Source organism: Anabrus simplex, chromosome 12 (assembly GCF_040414725.1).
Source record: "Anabrus simplex isolate iqAnaSimp1 chromosome 12, ASM4041472v1, whole genome shotgun sequence".
NCBI lineage: Eukaryota > Metazoa > Arthropoda > Insecta > Orthoptera > Tettigoniidae > Anabrus > Anabrus simplex.
The window spans coordinates 83,792,851-83,813,519 of NC_090276.1; the positions used below are offsets into that span (position 1 = coordinate 83,792,851).

Genomic DNA, 20,669 nt, shown 5'->3' on the forward strand with positions numbered 1-20,669 from the left:
ACTTTATCAGATACCCACACAAGCGACCATTTTCTGATTATCATAACTTATGGTATTAATAAACCTCAAATCTCGATGCGATTTATTGAACAAGCCAGTAACATACGCTCCTTTAAAAATTTTAATAATGACACATACATTGGGTACTGTTGTATGTCCGGCGCTCCCTTCTCGCTCCGCCAGCCAGCTACACGCGCGCCATGTGTCATTCTTCTAGCCTCGACGTGCAGCCCTCAGTGCGCGTGCCTGAACAGTCGTGTGTGTACTATAAAGAGGAACTCCCAGCCTGTCCAGATGCCCACTTGCCCCGGTGTCCAGCTCCAGAATACACCCTACGTCGAGCACGGAGGCTACTCCTCTTGAAAATGTGCTTAGACCAGGTGGACTGAATTTCTGGCAGTACGAGGTCTCACCTCTGGTCACCGCTCCTCTTCCGCTGCCTATATCCAGTCATACTATTACATACCGTTATATTTCCCTAATGAATGCAAGCTCCCTTGGTTTCGCCAAGTAAGAATTCTTCCAACATTGAACTTGCCTTTATGAACTCAACAAGGAAGGACTTTCCAAAACATTTATGTCAGTACTTCTGATAGTTTTCGACTATCGACTTTTCATATCAAGGACTATCTTTTCGAGATAGAAGTGGATGTAAATACTGTAAACTTGTATATAGTGTACAAAAGATAGACTCTTTCTCAAGATTCCTAATTCATTTGCTTCAAGTTAAATTTCATTTTTATTTGTGTAAATAGTGTATTTTGCATTTGAAGCGAATAATAAAGTTGTGTTTTGTAAATCTCAACCTTGGTTACAACACAACTCTATGGCGACGAGGTAAAAAAAAAAAAAGGAACGCAACAAACACTCCAATTCATCGGCCCCAGTCACCAACTCTGTGGCGACAAGATAATAACTTGCTATTCATCCACTCCTTCATAACGAGGTACAGCAAACTCAGTGCCCTCATACACTTAGACATTGGCGACGAAGTCAATCAGTGCCCAGTGTGTCGCCCACTTAACAGACATTCCACAGCTCTCTGTCGTGCGCTCCACCTGTGTGGCACGCTCCAGCGTGTTTGCTTGCTCTCTCTCTCACTCCCAGCATTTACCGGTCAAGGTCGCGCCTACAACCAGTTCTGACACACAGCTCTCCTTGCTCTTTATTGCACGCATCTCGCAATGGCTACAGCTGAGCAACTCGCTACGGTATTCCAAGCCTTACAGCAGCACCAACAACAGTTTATGCAACAACAACAGGCAGCATTAATTCAGGCTATTCAAGCTATTTCTGTCTCTACACAGCCATCAGCTATTCCTCCGTTCTCTGCTTTTGATCCGGCTAAGGAAGAATGGTCAGTTTATTTAGCACGCTTACAACAGCATTTCATCTGCCATTCTGTCACAGATGATCAACGCCGCCGAGCACTATTTCTTAGTTCAGTTGGCAATGCTACGTGTGAATTACTACGTAAATTAGGTCCAGAAGAAAACCTTTCTGAGGTACCATTCGCACAGCTCCTGGCCCGTCTCACTGAACATTATGCCAAAGCTCCTCACATAGTGGCTGCTCGCTATAAATTTTTTCAGAGCAGAAAGCAACCCCATCAGACACATACTGAATGGATAACTGAATTGCGTGGTCTAGCTAAACCCTGCCAGTTCATATGCTCCAAGGACGGTTGTGGTTCACCCTACACTGATTCTCTCATTCGGGACATGGTAATTTTACATACTCCTGAAGACAAGATACGTTTTGACGCTGTCAAGCAGAGTAACCCTTCTTTAGAAGACGTCCAGCGTATTGCTACGGTTTATGAGCTTACTACCAAGACTGCCGCAGCCATAGCTTCTCCACACGAAGTTGCTCAAGTCTCGACTCAGGCCCGCAAGTCCTCTGCTACAGTGAACCGTCCAGATAAGGCGCTCTCTACCAAGCATTCTCGCCAGGTTCCCTCTTGTAATGCTACAAGGAAGCCCAATTCTAAAAGCACCTCGAAACTCCTGCCTTCCTGCCGAGGCTGTTTCAAGCATCATGAACGTCGTGACCATCGTTTTTTCAAAGCCACTTGTGAACGATGTAATAAACTTGGACACATTAAGACTGTATGTCGGAGTTCGCTCCGCCCTGCTAAGACTCCTGCAGCACGCCCGAAGCATATACAGCCCCGCCAAGCCATGGAAGTTGATCAGATCAATCTTATTCTGCCCACAAGGAATTCTCACAAGATCATCGTTCCTCTCTCATTCTCTACTCGATCTGTCGATTTTCAATTAGACACTGGATCACCTGTCTCTAATATTAATCTGGCTACCTACCATGACTTAGGTTCCCCTTCATGCTCTCCAGCTGACATCCAGCTTGTGACGTTTAACAGAAAGAAAATTGACATTAAAGGTCAAATCCAGCTTCAGGCTAGTTATAAAGGAATTCAGAAGGCCATTCCTCTTCTCGTAGTTAACAACTACACTGCATCCAACATTATGGGCATGGATCTATTTAACTTCTTTGGTTTCCAGATACATGACAACATTAACGTTGTATCTACATTGCATCCTACTTCTGACGTTACCGATCTCCTAAAGCAGTTTCCTGAAGTCTTCGACTCTCAGCTCGGAACAGCAAAAGACTATACAGCTCACATACAGCTGAAATCCGGAGCTAAGCCTCGCTTCCTCAAAGCACGTCCAGTACCCCTAGCACTTCAAGACCTGGTCACGAAAGAATTAGACAGATGGATACAAACTGGAATTGTGGTACCAGTTACTTCTAGTCAATGGGCTACTCCACTAGTGGTAATCAAGAAACCTGATGGTAATGTTCGACTTTGTGGCGATTTTAGATCTACAGTCAACGCACAACTCGACACAGATATCTTTCCTATTCCACGTCCAGAAGACTTATTCCGTCGTCTCGCTGGTGGACAATTCTTCTCTCGAGTTGATCTTAAAGAAGCATATCTCCAGCTACTTTTAGACGAAGACTCTAAGAAATTTCTAACACTCAACACTCCTCTCGGACTGCTCCAGCTCCAGCGGCTCCCATTCGGTGTTTCATCCTCAGCGGCTATTTTTCAGCGCTATTTAGCTCAACTCACTGCCTCCATTCCCGGTTGTGCTAACTACCTGGATGATATTGTTACGGGAAAAGATCATCAGGAACATCTAAACAATCTACGCCTCCTTCTACAGAAATTGAAAGACAATGGCCTACGAGCGAATCTCGCTAAATGTACATTCTTTCAGCCTCAAGTTCACTACCTAGGACATATCCTTGATAAGACTGGAATTCGCCCTAGTGCACAGAATGTCTCAGCTATCGTCAACATGCCAGCACCTCAGAACCTCAAGCAGCTCCAGTCCTTCATAGGCAAAGCGAACTACTAGAATAAGTTCATTCCCCGCTTCGCTACAGTGGCAGCTCCATTAAACGCTCTACGTAAAAAAGGTGTTAAATTTCAATGGACTCCGCAATGCCAACAGGCATGGAAAACCATCAACAACGCCTTAATTCAAGCTATACAACTCACTCATTTTCAGCCCGACAAGCTCCTCACGCTAGCTGCTGACGCTTCAGACTACGGTGTCGGTGCCGTTCTCTCCCAGAAGGATCGTCATGGACGGGAACGCCCCATCGCTTTCGCTTCGAAAACACTTAATGACCATCAACGTCGATACTCACAGATAAAGAAGCTTTAGCCATCATCTTTGGTATTCGCCGTTTCAATGAATATCTCTATGGCAACCATTTCCTGATCATTACTGATCATAAGCCTCTCGTACACTTATTCCATCCTGGTAATAAGATCCCTGAGAATTCCCTCAGAAAGCTTCAAAGATGGTCCATGTTCCTTTCTGATTATTCCTATCAGATTGTCTATCGAGCCACATCCCAGCATTGTAATGCTGATGCCCTCTCACGCTTACCAGTTGGTCCTGATACTGCCTTCGATTCTCAAGAATCTGAATGTCTTCAGTTGGACATAGAACTTGAAGATACTGTCTCCAGTTTTCCTATTGATGCTACCTGCATAGCTAAAGCTACGGATAAGGACAGTACACTTGCTACTGTGCGTACTTACATCCGCAACGGTTGGCCTCTTCAGAGCAATCTTCCCGCCCACCTTGCACCTTATCATCGTATGCAGCATCGTCTCACGACTCGTGCTGGAGTCGTACTCCTAGAAGCAGGCACCATCTTCCGAGTGGTTATCCCACTTAGCCTACAGAAACAAGTTCTCGAATTATTACACCAAAGCCATTGGGGTATATCCCGAACGAAGCAACTAGCACGTCAACACTGCTACTGGCCCGGTATTGATGCCGCCATCGAAAAGCTCATCCGTCATTGTGAACAATGTCAACTGAATCAGAACGCCCCGTCTTCTGATCTAGCTTCATGGCCTCCTGCTACTACTCCATGGGAACGAGTTCACATCGATTTCGCAGGTCCTTTCCTCAATTCCATGTGGTTAATAGTCATCGACTCACTATCGCACTTTCCATATGTAGTGGATATGCATTCGACTACTACGACCGAAGCTACCATTCGTGCTCTACAGAAGATATTTACTACAGAAGGCTTACCTCAAGTCCTCATTTCGGACAACGGACCTCAATTTACACCTACTGCTTTTAAGAAATTTTGTACATATAATGGCATTCGTCATATCCTAGCACCGCCTTTTCACCCTCAATCTAATGGTGAAGCTGAACGCTTTGTACAAACATTTAAGAGAAGTATGAAAAAAGCTGTCTCTTCAGGCTTAACTAAAGACCAAGCATTGCTCCAACTCTTAAGCAACTACAGAACTCTGCCCGGCGCTGATAATATCACTCCTGCACAAAAGCTCCATGGACGACCTCACAGAACTTTACTTTCTCTGTTGCAGCCTATTCCGGCCCAGTCTCAGACCTCACCAACGAAGTTCTCAGTCAACGACAAGGTCTACACCCGGACATTCAGGTCAAACCCACTCTGGATACCTGGAGTCATCTGCAGATCTTTGGGTCATCGTCTCTACGAAATACAGACTACGGAGAAACGTATCTGCCGCCATCAAGACCAGATACGTCTGCGCTACCGCCCATGTCCAGCTATTGATTCTATTGCTCAGCCAGATAAATCTATTGCTGAACGAGCTTTAGACCATTTAATAACAATGGGTTCCTTTCAGGACGAGACAGCGCCACTCCGCCCGGTCCCAGCTCCGGACAATCCAACAGAGACATCAGCAGCTCCGGCCCAGCATCGCAGCCGCCGCCGTTTCACGCCGTACCGGCGTATTTAGGAGGGGAGGGTGTTGTATGTCCGGCGCTCACTTCTCGCTCCGCCAGCCAGCTACACGCGCGCCATGTGTCATTCTTCTAGCCTCGACGCGCAGCCCTCAGTGCGCGTGCCTGAACAGTCGTGTGTGTACTATAAAGAGGAACTCCCAGCCTGTCCAGATGCCCACTTGCCCCGGTGTCCAGCTCCAGAATACACCCTACGTCGAGCACGGAGGCTACTCCTCTTGAAAATGTGCTTAGACCAGGTGGACTGAATTTCTGGCAGTACGAGGTCTCACCTCTGGTCACCGCTCCTCTTCCGCTGCCCATATCCAGTCATACTATTACATACCGTTATATTTCCCTAATGAATGCAAGCTCCCTTGGTTTCGCCAAGTAAGAATTCTTCCAACATTGAACTTGCCTTTATGAACTCAACAAGGAAGGACTTTCCAAAACATTTATGTCAGTACTTCTGATAGTTTTCGACTATCGACTTTTCATATCAAGGACTATCTTTTCGAGATAGAAGTGGATGTAAATACTGTAAACTTGTATATAGTGTACAAAAGATAGACTCTTTCTCAAGATTCCTAATTCATTTGCTTCAAGTTAAATTTCATTTTTATTTGTGTAAATAGTGTATTTTGCATTTGAAGCGAATAATAAAGTTGTGTTTTGTAAATCTCAGCAGGTACCTCAATCATTCATTTACACGTGTGCATGGTTGTAATCCTACATTTTCAACTCTTCTTACAATTCTGAATAATTATTTAAATACTTATCACCCATTCAAAACAATAATTTTATCTTCTTCCCAGCCCTTTCAGACTATACAATGGTGGGACAAGGAATGTCACAAACTCATTAAACACCGCAAGATTCTATTTAAAACCTATCGTCAATCGATAACGCACGCAAATTATTTAAAAATAAAGCGACATTTCACTAAAACTAAACTTATTTTTAATACTATAAAGAGAAATGCCTGGAAAACATTCATGTCATCATTAACTTCTCATATCCCAGCAACCCATTTGTGGAATGTTATACGAATGATTACAAGAGCCTTTCACCATCAATCACAGCAACCTTTCCCACGAACCGTTCTCTGTTCCTTTCTCAATTCCCTCACACCTGATTATATTATACCTTAATTCATTTTGCCCTCATATACAACACACCCTTATTTTTCTACTTTAACACAACCAATACAATTAAATGAAATACGAGGTGTTATGTTAACTGCAAATAGTTCTTCCCCTAGCCCTGATTCTATAACTTACACAATGCTCTGACTACTCCCATCTCTGCCACAACTTTCACTCCTCCACTATTATAATGATATCCTACACACAGCGCGCATTCCCACTCAATGGAACAATTTTCATTTAAAACATATTTTAAAGCCACATAAACTTCCTGATACCCCAGATCATTTCTGCGGAATAGTATTCAGTTCTTGCATATGCAAAACCTGTTGTAAAATCATAATACAGTGACTAATTTGGTTGCTAGATCACCTATAACCTTTTTCCCAAATTCCAATATGCCTTCATAAAAGGACGTAATACCCAAGATCCCCTCCTCTGCGAACCATGTGACCTTGCCGCGGTGGGGAGGCTTGCGTGTCCCAATGATGCAGATAGCCGAGCCGCAGGTGCAACCATATCGGATGGGTATCTGTTGAGAGACCAGACTAACGAATGGTTCATCGAAAGGGGGGTAGCAGCCTTTCGGTAGTTGCAAGGGCGGCAGTCTAGATGATTGAATGATACGGCCTTGTAATAATACTCAACATGGCTTAGCTGTGTTGATACTGCTACACGGCTGAAAGCAACGGGAAACTACAGCCGTAACTACCTCCCGAGGACATGCAGCTCTCTCTGTATGAATGATGTACTGATGATGGCTTCCTCCCGGGTGAAATATTCCGGAGGTAAACTAGTTCCCCATTCGGATCTCCGGGTGGGGACTACACGAGAGGGGGCGATCATCAGAAAGAAGGATACTGACATTCTGCGAGTCGGAGCGTGGAATGTTAGAAGTCTGCATCGTTGTGGTAGGTTAGAGAATCTGAAAAGGGAGATGGATAGACTAAAGTTAGATGTAGTTGGTATAAGTGAAGTACGTTGGCAGGAAGAACAGGATTTTTGGTCAGGCGACTACCGAATTATCAACACGAAATCAAACAGGGGAAATGCAGGAGTTGGTTTAATAATGAATAAGAAAATAGGGCAGCGGATAAGCTACTACGACCAGCATAGTGAAAGAATTATTGTTGTCAAGATAGACACCAAACCAATGCCCACCACAATAGTGCAGGTCTATATGCCTACTAGTTCAGCGGATGATGAAGAAATCGAAAGAATATATGAGGAGATAGAAGATTTAATTCAATATGTAAAAGGTGACGAGAATCTAATTGTGATGGGAGACTGGAATGCAGTGGTAGGCCAAGGAAGAGAAGGTAGTACAGTAGGAGAATTCGGATTGGGACAAAGGAACGAAAGAGGAAGTCGGCTGGTTGAATTCTGCACTGATCATAATTTAGTCCTTGCCAATACTTGGTTCAAACACCACAAACGACAGCTGTATACGTGGACGAGACCTGGAGACACTGGAAGGTATCAAATAGACTTCATTATGATTAGGCAGAGATTCAGAAACCAGGTGTTGGATTGCAAAACTTTCCCAGGAGCAGACGTGGACTCTGACCACAACTTGTTGGTCATGAAATGCCATCTGAAGTTGAAGAAATTGAAGGAAGGAAAGAATGCAAAAAGATGGGATCTAGACAAGTTGAAAGAAAAGAGTGTGAGAGATTGTTTCAAGGAACATGTTGCACAAGGACTAAATGAAAAGGCTGAAGGAAACACAATAGAGGAAGAGTGGAGAGTCATGAAAAATGAAGTCAGTAGGGCGGCTGAAGAAATGTTAGGAAGGAAGAAAAGATCAACTAAGAATCAGTGGATAACTCAGGAGATACTAGACCTGATTGATGAACGACGAAAATACAAGAATGCTAGAAATGAAGAGGGCAGAAAAGAATACAGGCGATTAAAGAATCAAGTGGATAGAAAGTGCAAGGTAGCTAAGGAAGAATGGCTGAAGGAGAAGTGCAAGGATGTCGAAGACTGTATGGTCTTGGGAAAGGTAGATGCTGCATACAGGAAAATCAAGGAAACCTTTGGAGAAAGGAAATCTAGGTGCATGAATATTAAGAGCTCAGATGGAAAGCCACTTCTAGGGAAAGAAGACAAAGCAGAAAGATGGCAGGAGCATATCCAACAGTTGTATCAAGGTAACGATGTAGATAATTTGTTTCTGGAACATGAAGAGGCTGTTGATGCTGATGAAATGGGAGACCCAGTTTTGAGGTCAGAGTTTGACAGAGCTGTGAGTGACCTAAATAGGAACAAGGCACCTGGAATTGATGATATTCCCTCTGAACTACTGACTGCCTTAGGAGAAACCAGCATGGTAAGGTTATTTCATTTAGTGTGCAGGATGTATGAGACAGGAGAAGTCCCATCCGATTTTCGGCAGAATGTTGTTATACCTATTCCCAAGAAAGCCGGTGCTGACAGGTGTGAAAACTACCGCACCATTAGTTTAGTATCTCATGCCTGCAAAATTTTAACACGTATTATTTACAGAAGAATGGAAAAACATGTTGAAGCTGAGTTGGGAGATCAATTTGGCTTCAGGAGAAATGTAGGAACACGTGAAGCAATCCTGACTTTACGTCTGATCTTAGAGGATCGAATCAAGAAGGACAAGCCCACGTACATGGCATTCGTAGATCTAGAAAAGGCATTCGATAATGTTGATTGGAAGAAGCTATTTATGATTCTGAGGATGATAGGGATCAGATACCGAGAACGAAGAATTATCTACAACCTGTATAAAAATCAGTCTGCAGTGATAAGAATCGAGGGCTTTAAAAAAGCAGCAGCAATCCAGAAAGGAGTGAGGCAAGGCTGCAGTTTGTCCCCTCTCCTTTTCAATGTTTACATAGAACAGGCAGTAAAGGAAATCAAAGAGAAATTTGGAAAGGGAATCACAGTCCAAGGAGAGCAAATCAAAACCTTGAGATTTGCCGATGATATTGTTATTTTATCTGAGACTGCAGAAGATCTCGAGAAGTTGCTGAATGGTATGGATGAAGTCTTGGGTAAGGAGTACAAGATGAAAATAAATAAGTCCAAAACAAAAGTAATGGAGTGCAGTCGAACGAAGGCAGGTGATGTAGGAAATATTAGATTAGAAAACAAAGTCTTAAAGGAAGTAGATGAATATTGTTACTTGGGTAGTAAAGTAACTAACGATGGCAGAAGTAAGGAGGACATAAAATGCAGACTAGCACAAGCAAGGAAGAGCTTTCTTAAGAAAAGAAATTTGCTCACTTCAAACATTGATATCGGAATTAGAAAGATGTTTTTGAAGACTTTCGAGTGGAGCGTCGCATTGTATGGAAGTGAAACATGGACAATAACTAGCTCAGAAAGAAAGAGAATAGAAGCTTTTGAAATGTGGTGTTACAGAAGAATGCTGAAGGTGAGATGGATAGATCGAATCACGAATGAAGAGATACTGAATCGAATTGGTGAGAGGAGATCAATTTGGCTAAATTTGAAGAGAAGAAGAGATAGAATGATAGGACACATCTTAAGACACCCAGGACTTGTTCAGTTGGTTTTTGAAGGAAGTGTAGGTGGTAAGAACGGTAGGGGTAGACCAAGGTATGAATATGACAAACAGATTAGAGCAGATGTAGGATGCAATAGTTACGTAGAAATGAAAAGGTTAGCACAGGATAGGGTGGCATGGAGAGCTGCATCAAACCAGTCTATGGACTGATGACTCAAACACACACCCAAGATCCAATTAATATACTCATTCTTGATATTCTGTTAGCCTGTTGGAGACAACAGAGTACTATTACTATATTTCTCAATATAAAAGGTGCCTATGATTTGGTACCGTTACACCTACTATGGGAAAAACTAGCTATGAACGGATTCCCTTTCAAATTTCTATTTATCCTATATCAATTACTTTCGTATCGTACTTTAACTATTAAATCAGCACACTACCAAATTCCGAGTAGACAGACATCTCATGGTTTGCCTCAAGGTGCAATATTAAGTGGAATATTATTTGCCTTTTACATGAGTGACTTAGAACAAATTGTAACACCATTTGCTAGAGTGTTAGCCTTTGCGGACGATTTTGTTATTTATGTTACACATACAAACATTGAAGAATGCCGACAAGTGACATCTACAGCTATGAGCAAAGTATTACTTTGGTTTAGCGCTCATGGTCTACAACTTTCCATTTCAAGTGTGCTGCAATGGTATTCACACATAAACGCTCATTTGATAATAGTCCTATTTCCTTTGATGGTTTCAGTATTCCCTTCACCAATCACCATACATATTTAGGTATACTTCTTGACCGTAATCTCACTTGGAAACAACATATTCAGACCTTACGAAGAAAACCAGATGGTTACCTCAAAATTCTAAAAACAGTTACTAGGCGTAAGTAGGGAGCAGAACCCTCAATCACATTAATGCTCTACCAAGCAACTATACGCTCATATAAGGATTACAGTGCTCACATTATTGATACAGCATCAGAAACCACCTTAATCTCAACTCAATGTAATTCAACACCAAGCATTAAGACTTTGTACTGATGCTCTCAAAACTACCTCCACAAATGCATTACTGGTTGAAACAAGTGAATGCCCCCTTGTCATTAGACGCTTAATGCTTGCAAAAAAAATATATCTTAAAACATCTTGCTCTATCACGTTTCATCCTCATACCGAACTTGCAACTTCTTTATGAATATTATCGCCAACGCCCTCCAAAAAACACAAGAACTCCTGCGCTATATCAGGCTTATGTTGAGATGCAAGTTATTCGCTCCTCGTTACTACGAGCTCCTAAGTTACACATGCCTTCTTTCCCATATGATACTCTAAAACTTTATACCACATATTACTATTCAATCCTCATCCATTACCCCACATCCCCTACAAAGTACCTCATTATTTTCTTCAGTGACTAAGAAACTCAAAATCTCGTCAATCGGATGTGACGTAAATATATATACAGATGGATCGAAGTCTCAACACGGTGTAGGAGCGGCCTTTTTTGATTCCAATACACTTACAATCTATCAGTATCATTTACCAAATCATATTTCTATCTTTACAGCTGAACTCTTTGCAATTCGGCAGGCAATATTTTATGTTCAACAACATTCCTTTCATAAAGTAAACATTTTTACTGACTCCCAAAGTGTGCTACAAGCTCTAAGTACCACCACACAGTCTTATAATGGATATTTATATGATGTTAAACAAATGCTATATCAACTTGAGAATTCAGGAGTTTATCTCAATTTAATATGGATAAAGGGACACTCAGCACACACAGGTAATGACAAAGCTGATCTCGCCGTGAAAGCAGCTAGTAACTCCCCTTCTGATCCCCTTCAGATAAAGACTCCTATTACAGATTATTTTCCAATTCTCAAACATGATGTTCTTCAAACTTGGCAGAACATATGGCAACATACTTCGAGTACTAAAGGGAAATTCTATTATCAATTACAACCATATATTCCACTGAAACCTTGGTATCTAAAAGGCTCATATACCCGAAGACATGTTATTAACATTATAAGATTGCGCTTTAATCACACATTAACCCCTTCATATAAATACCGCTTTAACATTTCTAACCTCCCATACTGTATATGTGGAAATCCTGACGGCGATAGTAACTATCTGCTTTTTCAATGCCCTCAATATTCAACCTCTCACCATATTTTATTCAAGCAATTAATAAAATTACACATACTTTTGCCAACAAGCATTCATTGTTTACTATTTGAAACTTCTCCCAATATAATTACACTTTTAAATCAGTTTCTTGATCATACTAAATTAACTTTGTAAACAATTGATCTTCTTTTGTTAGTTTCATCACAGGTCTTAAACTCCTACATTCTTTTGTTATCAACATTACAACAACTGTTCTTCGACTTCGTACATAGTTTATAGACATCGACATGTGTATACATGAGTGCTAAAAGTATACAAGTGAGACAGATAATATTAAGTGTGTTTTGTGTGGAAAGTTTTTTAAACAATAAACGGGCTGATAATCCCCATAATTCTGCAACTGGGTAACATTCAAACCGCCCCCCAATCAGCAAGAAGAAGAAGAAGATGGCAGCATCCAAGCGTGGATGAGGTTATTCGTAACTGGCTTGAAAATAGTGCTGAAATTCACTCTATAGTGAGGAGGGGGTTGGGAAATAATCTGAAAGAAATGGATGTAGGGAATGAATTTCTAACCCCACAGCTCTGGGATCATGTTACTAGGGAAACCAATGCCTATGCCTCTATATTTCTTGCTAATTTATCTGCTTCCCTTGTAACCAGTAATACTTACGAACAAAAACATTGGTTTACTGTTACTATAGATGAGCTAAACGCTCACTTTGCTCTGTGTATTCTTATGCATGTGATTAATCAAATTTATGTTAAATTGATGAAAAAAATAAATAAATGTTATGCAAGGGAATATTTCTTTTCACAAGTAACGGTGGGCCAAAGGGTTAAATAATTCAATGTGTGGAATATCTTTCACTCACAGATGTTCATTCTCTTTGTGTTGACCCTTGATCATAGTCGGTTATTCCTGACATTGGTGTTGAGCAGTAGTTCTGTTTTAAAGTATGGTAGCAATTTATTTTATTGTCTGCTAGCCATGGGTAGAAACGAAGTGACGATCAAACAGCATGCCGAGTCACAAATCGGGACATTTTTATGTAAGTGATACAGATAGGCCTATATTGATGTGCCGACTTTGCAATCAAAGACTTGAAGAAAGAAATGTTTTGCAGTCCTTCCTTTGCCGTGGCAGCACTGGTATGCATTTGGGCCTCCACGAACAGTGCAGATGTAGAATTTTTTTTAGCAAGTACAAGATACTTGTAACTGATTGGCGGTCTCGAATGAAGGAGGACAGCGTTTAAACAATTGGCATGTTGTACTTCAATCATCATTGAAATTCCTGTTCCTTGTAGGTGTGTTGTACTGTGATAAATAAATACGTTCAGAATAGTATTTTTCAATTTGAAATTGTGTTTGTAAATGTGTAACTAGGCATATTCATGCGTGTGGGTTAATACCGTACTTCTTGCAGTCTTATGTTGATGTTTGTCTTATTTTCTACGTGAATTCAAAGGCTGTGGGCTTGGATTCCACTGGTGTATGGTTGGCCATTTTTGTTCTGTACTCAACATCTCTTCAACACACAGTAAATGTACCTAACACGACCTAATAGGTTGAAAGTTGGTTTCGATTAGCAAATTATGCCTATTTTTAACCAATTTGCTACAAAACCCTAAATTTGAGAAATTTAGATGCTACAAAATGCTAAATTTGAAAATAAAAACGCTAAATCTCTAATTTTTTAATGCTATAAACCACGAACTCTAGTGAACATTATTGAAAATACTCTAATATTTGCTTATATTTATGGTACTCCTGCTACTGAAATTAAGAATGCTCAAGGTTAGAATTGTCAGGATAACTTGACTATACCTTTACAAGTATTTCAAACCCATAAAAGTAGTGCTTTCCCAAAAATTACTTTTCTGATAAATTTTTTAATAAGTTTTTATAACATTCAATAAAGTTTGTCACTTCATGAGCTGGTACATGTATCTGAGAAAGCAGCAATTTTACTGGAATGAAATTTTTCACAGATGTTCACTTTAATCTAAACTTCAAAGTCGGCAATTATTACATTTCTAGTGTGTATGAGAATCCTACAGAGTGAATTTTCATATTTACAAACAAAAGTTATGGAAAATTTTCAGCAGATGATTCTAACTAAATATAGGAATTATTTCATCTAGTACACTAAAAATTGTCTAAATTTATCAGATATCTGCCTAAGAGTTCTGTACAAAAATTCAGCTCTCTCTCTTCAATAGTTTCTGAGATTTATGTATCAATCCATGAAGTGAAAACATTTATTGAATTTTACAAAAACCCGTTAAAAAAATGCATATTGAACCCGAGTGAATGGGGTCCAAAGTCAATCATAATTTGATTTATGAAATAATATATGGTACATTTATTGGAGTACAGAAAATTTTATTCCATACGAGTAATGTTGAAATAAAAGTTGGTTACCCGACAGACTGGAGCCGTGGAGCTTAGTCTGTCACAACAACATAGAGCTGCTTCACAGCAGGAGAGCTCATTAGTTTGGTGACCTGGAAAATACATGTCCACAAATAAGTTCTGGTCAGAAGGAGAAAGGCTAGTTTGAGACAATGGGGATTCTGCAACTTGAACACTGTGAGAGTATATTCTGGGCGGACGAAAAATTTCCGCTACGTCACGAGTTCTCGGAAATAGAGAACGGAAAAGTACAGTGTTTTCTGCGACAATCGTTGGCCCAGGTTGTTCCAGGTGGAAACTTAAACCACGTGCGCACTTGTAGTCCAATCACAAAAATTTAGATGGCGACTCAGGGATACCATCTTGAGGGATCTGGGGGAAAGAATAAAAGCAGCTTTGAATATATTCATCAATAAATTATTACAGTTATCTGGATCAACTTACGGAATTTTTTAGATGTCATATGTGGAAGAATAATTAATAATAAATAGCAAATTAACTTAACTGAAGAAAGACTTTCTTGGAATCTGAGCTGCTCGATTGCCATTGACTGAGAGACGACAACGTGGAGATAGACGCTTTAGAAGGCACCAAAAAATCAGGAGTGAAATCCATCCATATCTCCGAAATCTATGATCGTCAGGAGTTCATATTTAATCCAGTGTCTATTCTAGAGGAGTGCATAAATGTGATATAAATTATAACATCCAATTCAGAATGCAAGTACCGATATTAAAAATCCACCCCCTCCCTCATGGACATGACGTCAAGGAATCCGCGAGGGAAAGCTTCGTCCATATATATGAGCGCAAGGGACACTCAAAAAACACACTTGAAATGAATCTCTGGAGCTGAACCGTTGTTCGCAGCTGACTTCAAACCTGTCGTGCTTACAGTAACTCAACATTTATTGGCACAAGCATCCGCCGGTACTTATAAAATGTGATCGCACTCGAGCACCATGAACTGGAAGTAGTTAACTTAGGACAGGGTTTGCCAGTTATAAATATCGTAGTGAAGTCAATTAATTGCATTATAAGAGTGAGTAATATAAATTTCAATTGCACAGCAATAAGTGCAGAAATAGAATACTGTGTGAAGAACAGTACCTTGAGGGAATAATAGCCGGTACTTTGGAAGATGGAACCGCTATCATGAACACTTCAAAAAAGTGCCATATAAATCGGGTGTATCGCGTCGGACAACGTAAATCGCACCAGGCGTACAATTCGACAATCCATCGTATGTGTCCATGTCCTTTTGTGCGGTAAAAAGGACGAAGTTCAAACAGTGTAAAATAAGAATCATTTGGGTCTAGGGTGTTAATTTGTTCTGTATAAATCAACTTTAGTGTTAACAATGTCAATGGTGAAGTAGTGTGATATTTAAAATATTAGTATAAAGATGGCGATGTGCCAGGAAATCTTTTGTGGAGTAACGCCAGCAAGTATGGGCGAATAGAACGGCAGAACGGGGCCGTAATGGTCTCTCCTCTGCTAAGCTGCAATGGATATCACATAACCAGATGAGTGCAATATGAATGGGTGAAAACCATAACGGTATAAGTAACATTTTAGTCATTCAGAGAAAAAGACATTTAAACATCTTCAACACTCATATAAAGCAATGTATTTGTAGTTATACCACCCATCACTAGAGCGCAGAATATTACCGCTATCACTTGTATCCCCTGGTTGGTGAAAGGGTACATCCTCCTGGAGTTACATCCTGCACTTAACTCATTTTTTAAAGAAATGTCACTTATACCGTTATGGTTTTCACCCATTCATATGTATATAATATTTGGGAAATGTTAGCGTGATTGGGAAAATGGGAATAATTTGATTTGACTTGGTTACCTTATGTAACAAGATGGGTCGCTTCACGACACCATTCTAAATTGTAGCACGGACAGGATTAGGTAATAATAAAGTAAATATCGGGTCTGCTTATATATTTCAGATTGTTGTAGATATAAATTTTGTAGATATAGGGTAGTGAGTTAAGTCATGCATGCATTCATATTTCTTTATAGTCAAGAGTTTATGTTTGACATTTGATTTTGTTGTAATATTCAGATCGACCCAAAGTGTGCTTTTCTGTCAGTCAGTTGACAAGTTATATAATAATGTTAAGGAAAATTCAGCCTTGTCATGCCAGCTGTGTTGTTGTTTTTATCAGTGTGTTCATATTTTCAAAATGAGGTGGTACAAGTTGTGAGAAGTGAGATTAATAATAATAATAATAATTCATGAGATATCGGAATTTTACGTGAACAGTGGTTAATAATAAAATTTGAGTGATAATGTGTTGAGATTATCGAGAATAATTTAATGACGGGATGTCGTTTTAATTCGGAATTAAAGTGTGTGATAATTTAATTTGATCAATTAATAATATTGAATAATAATATCGGTGCTAATATCCGTACATGTTAATGAACGTGTTGTTTAAATTACAGTCCAATAATTTTACGAATGAATGTCGTGTCTTAAATTTGCAATTCATTAGCTGGAACACATATGACTAATATTACGAAACCATGGTTGTCAAATTTTGGTAAATATAATTTCAGACTGTTACGATTATTTGTGGTGAATGAACTACCATGTAAATCGAATGTGAATAGAAAGGTGATAAAGAACCTGCAGTCAGATAATACAATGTCATACGATGTCAGAAGTGGAATATATAAGTCAGTTGATAATTCTGTGAGAAATAAATGAATAAAGGAATATTGAGATAGAAAGGGATATAAATTCTGTATGAGAAACACTTAGCATATTGAAATGAGTGTAAAATACATGGGCAGTGTCACAGAGAAATACTGAATTACGTAGCGGATAGAATTCGAACCCGTGACAGCATGTATGAAATAAATAGACTGCGCAGCTATTGGGTGAGATACTACGGATCTAAGGATAATGAGAGTTCAGAGTCCTCATAAATGACCGTATGTTGTAATCTTTGTAATGACGAGAGATGACAATCATGATGCCGTGATGATAATAACAAATATTGCAGATAAAAGGTTGGACCGTGATAATTAAATGGGCGATGGTAAAGATGTTAAAAAGGAATCTAAATGATAATATGCAACCGATAATAATAATAACAACGTTAGAACGATGATAAATCATCGTGGTCAGATTAATAATAATTGTCATAATAATAATAGTAATGACGTCTTTTGGTTGATCATTGAATAATTGTAATCGCGACCAATATCTTAATGCATTTTTGGCGGAAGTGACCGGTTCATTAATAATAATAATAAAAATAATAATAATAAAATCTTGAGTGATGCCATAATAATAATAATAATCACAAGAGGGAGATAATCATAATAATAACAGTAATAACCAATGTGTTTGCGTCCCGCATAATAATGACGATAATAATCACACGCGACAGTGCCAGGAATCGTCGAGCATAATAATAATAATAATAATAATAATAATAATAATAATAGTAATAATCACAAGAGAGAGATAATCATAATAATAACAGTAATAACCTATGTGTTTGCGTCCCGCATAATAATAATAATAATAAAAATAATAATAATGTCAATAATGATAATTTCATGGAGGCAGGAATATGCTGATGATAGTTAATTAAATAATTGATGACAACATCCCTCTGATCGTATAGTTTGAATAATAATAATAATAATAATAATAATAATAATAATAATAATAATAATAATAATAATAATAATAATAATAGTCATTTTTGGTTACTTCGTTATCGTACGGCTTCCGCGCGAGACAAGTTACTGTAATACTTGGTGTGTTTGTTTACTTCGCTTGCAATGCGAATAGAGGTCATCAGCACGGTATTTCCCACCGCACCTCGTTATCTCATTTGTGCCAGTAGTCTACTGAGGCCACTTTGAAATATTTCAGATCAGGTGTAAATAAAATATAAATGTTAATTCAGTGGTATGGCATCGGCTGGATATCGTAAGATAGGGCCTGTTCATGTAATACAGTTCCTTATGATCACGAAGACATTATCCAGTCCGAGTACCGGCATTGGAAAAATGTAGATAGCCGGGGCACTACATCTAGGTTAAATTGAGAAGCCGACCATAAACATAATTATGCTCGGGCTCTCGATATAAGGAAGGCTCTTCCTGGAACGACGGTTCGATTCAAACATAATCGATCTGTAAATTATACCCCAAAATGTCATTTTATTTCAGGATAAACTCAGCAGCATATTGTTACCACTTGCGGTATAGCAAGTGATTTGTTTTATGTAACGTATGAGAAATTTAATTGTTGTTGCCAAATGTACCAAAATTCCGTGCGCTGCATGGCGCAATAAACTGCTCCTTCTGGTAATTATTTCAAAGGAAACCATTCTCATAATCTTTTTATTGTAGTTTGATGTTATGCCCTTTTTCAATTTAAATGTCACTTCCTAGTCCTATCATGGAGTCCTTAAATTCATATTTACAATCGAGCATTCCCCATTTTATTTTTAATTGCTCCGTTCATTCCCGTGTTCATCGAGGCCTCTATATTTACATATTTGTTGACTTAAACAATGAACCGACACCCCTGAGATTAATGCTAGTCTGGGACTCGGGAGGTGGACGGGTGCAATATCAAAAGTATTTTTTGGAAAAGCACAACTTTTGTGGGATTAAAATACTTCTAAACTTATTGTGAAATTATCACAATAATTATAACCTTGTGCATTCTAAACTTCAGTAGCAAGAGTACCATAAATATAAGCAAATATTAGAGCATTTTTTACCATGTTGACATACAAGTCGTCTTAAAAACAACATTTGTGATATTTGAAGCAATTTTGACTCAGTTTGACTTAGTTCTTCAGTTGGCTAAAACTAATTTATGAATAAATAAATTTATAACCTACCTGAAAACGTTGATAACAGAATTCTACTGGAAAAGAAACAACTTCATTTCTCAGGTGGGCTTTTTTACAATTTACTTTACATCACACTGAAACAGATAGGTTTTTGGCAGCAATAGGGAAAAAAATTTTGGAGTGGGAAGGAAGGAGCAGTGGCGTTAACTAAGGTACAGCCCCAGCATTTGGCTGGTGTAAAAATGGTAGACCATGGAAAAAATCTTCAGGGCTGCTGACAGTGGGGTTCAAACCCATTATCTCCCAAATGCAAGCTCGCAGCTGCACACTGTAACTGCACAGACAACTCACTTGGTTCAAGTACTTCACAAATTTTATTCACAGAATAGATTCAGCAGAATGAAGAACCTAACAGTTATAATTTAACAGAAAATTAGACAAATTATCTACAAAATTAATTTAAATCACAAGCTCTTGTAGTTTTGGGGTAACAGTGTTAGGTTTCAAGAGTATCTGTTATGGTAAGTGCTTAGTATTAACATTTACTTTCCAAATCAAGAAAATATAGTACTTACGTCTCCAGCTACAGGTGTCTGAGGAGAGAGTGGCTCTATTTTTGGGGTAACCAAGATGATCTCTTCGGTCTTATTTATCTGAGTCAGCTGATGCATCCCATACAGTTTATAGTGAGGATTCTGCAATGAAGATTTTGTAGTTCTCACGATTTTGCTACCAGGGAAAAAACCCCAATCTGAGATGAAGAATAAAGCAAATGGGTATGGGGAGTTCAAAAGTACACGACTGCCATCCGTGGAATAGAGACAAGGGCAACCTCCTCTCATCAATCCAAGTTTTTTTTAAATCCATTCCTTTCCATTCTGCCAAGCTCGTTTCAGCATCCTAGCTCCATCAAGAGGCAGACTTCAACACTCTTGATAGATCTCCTATTCTGATGGAGGAAGACTCAGATAATAATCATCACGGACATGCACAGGAAAAGGAAACAGAAAGGACAAAGCTAAGTTTATAAGTAAATGCCAGGTCATTGTAAGAAGAATAAGAGTTCTCTAATTTAATTTCTTTTTTTTTGCAAGCTGCTTTACGTTGCACCAACACAGATAGGTCTTACGTCGACGATGGTATAGGAAAGGGCTAGGAGTGGGAAGGAAGCGCCCGTGGCCTTAATTAAGCATTTGCCTGGTGTGAAAATGGGAAACCACGGAAGACCATCTTTAGGGCTGCCGACAGTGGGGTTCGAACCCGCTATCTCCCGAATACTGGATACTGACCGCACTTAAGCGACTGCAGCTATCGAGCTTGGTCTAATTTAATTT

General features: G+C 39.4%; 1 protein-coding gene across 1 annotated transcript in view; it reads right to left on the reverse strand.

Moving 5' to 3' along the window:
• The window catches only part of LOC136884233 (gastrula zinc finger protein XlCGF8.2DB), a 42,517-nt gene that overhangs the window by 21,410 nt on the left and 438 nt on the right, over positions 1 to 20,669 (reverse strand). Inside the window, exon 2 of the mRNA XM_067156291.2 lies at positions 19,911 to 20,030. Within this exon, the coding sequence (XP_067012392.2) occupies positions 19,911 to 20,006 (96 nt within the window). The 5' untranslated portion in view covers positions 20,007 to 20,030. The remainder of the gene's footprint in view (positions 1 to 19,910; positions 20,031 to 20,669) is intronic.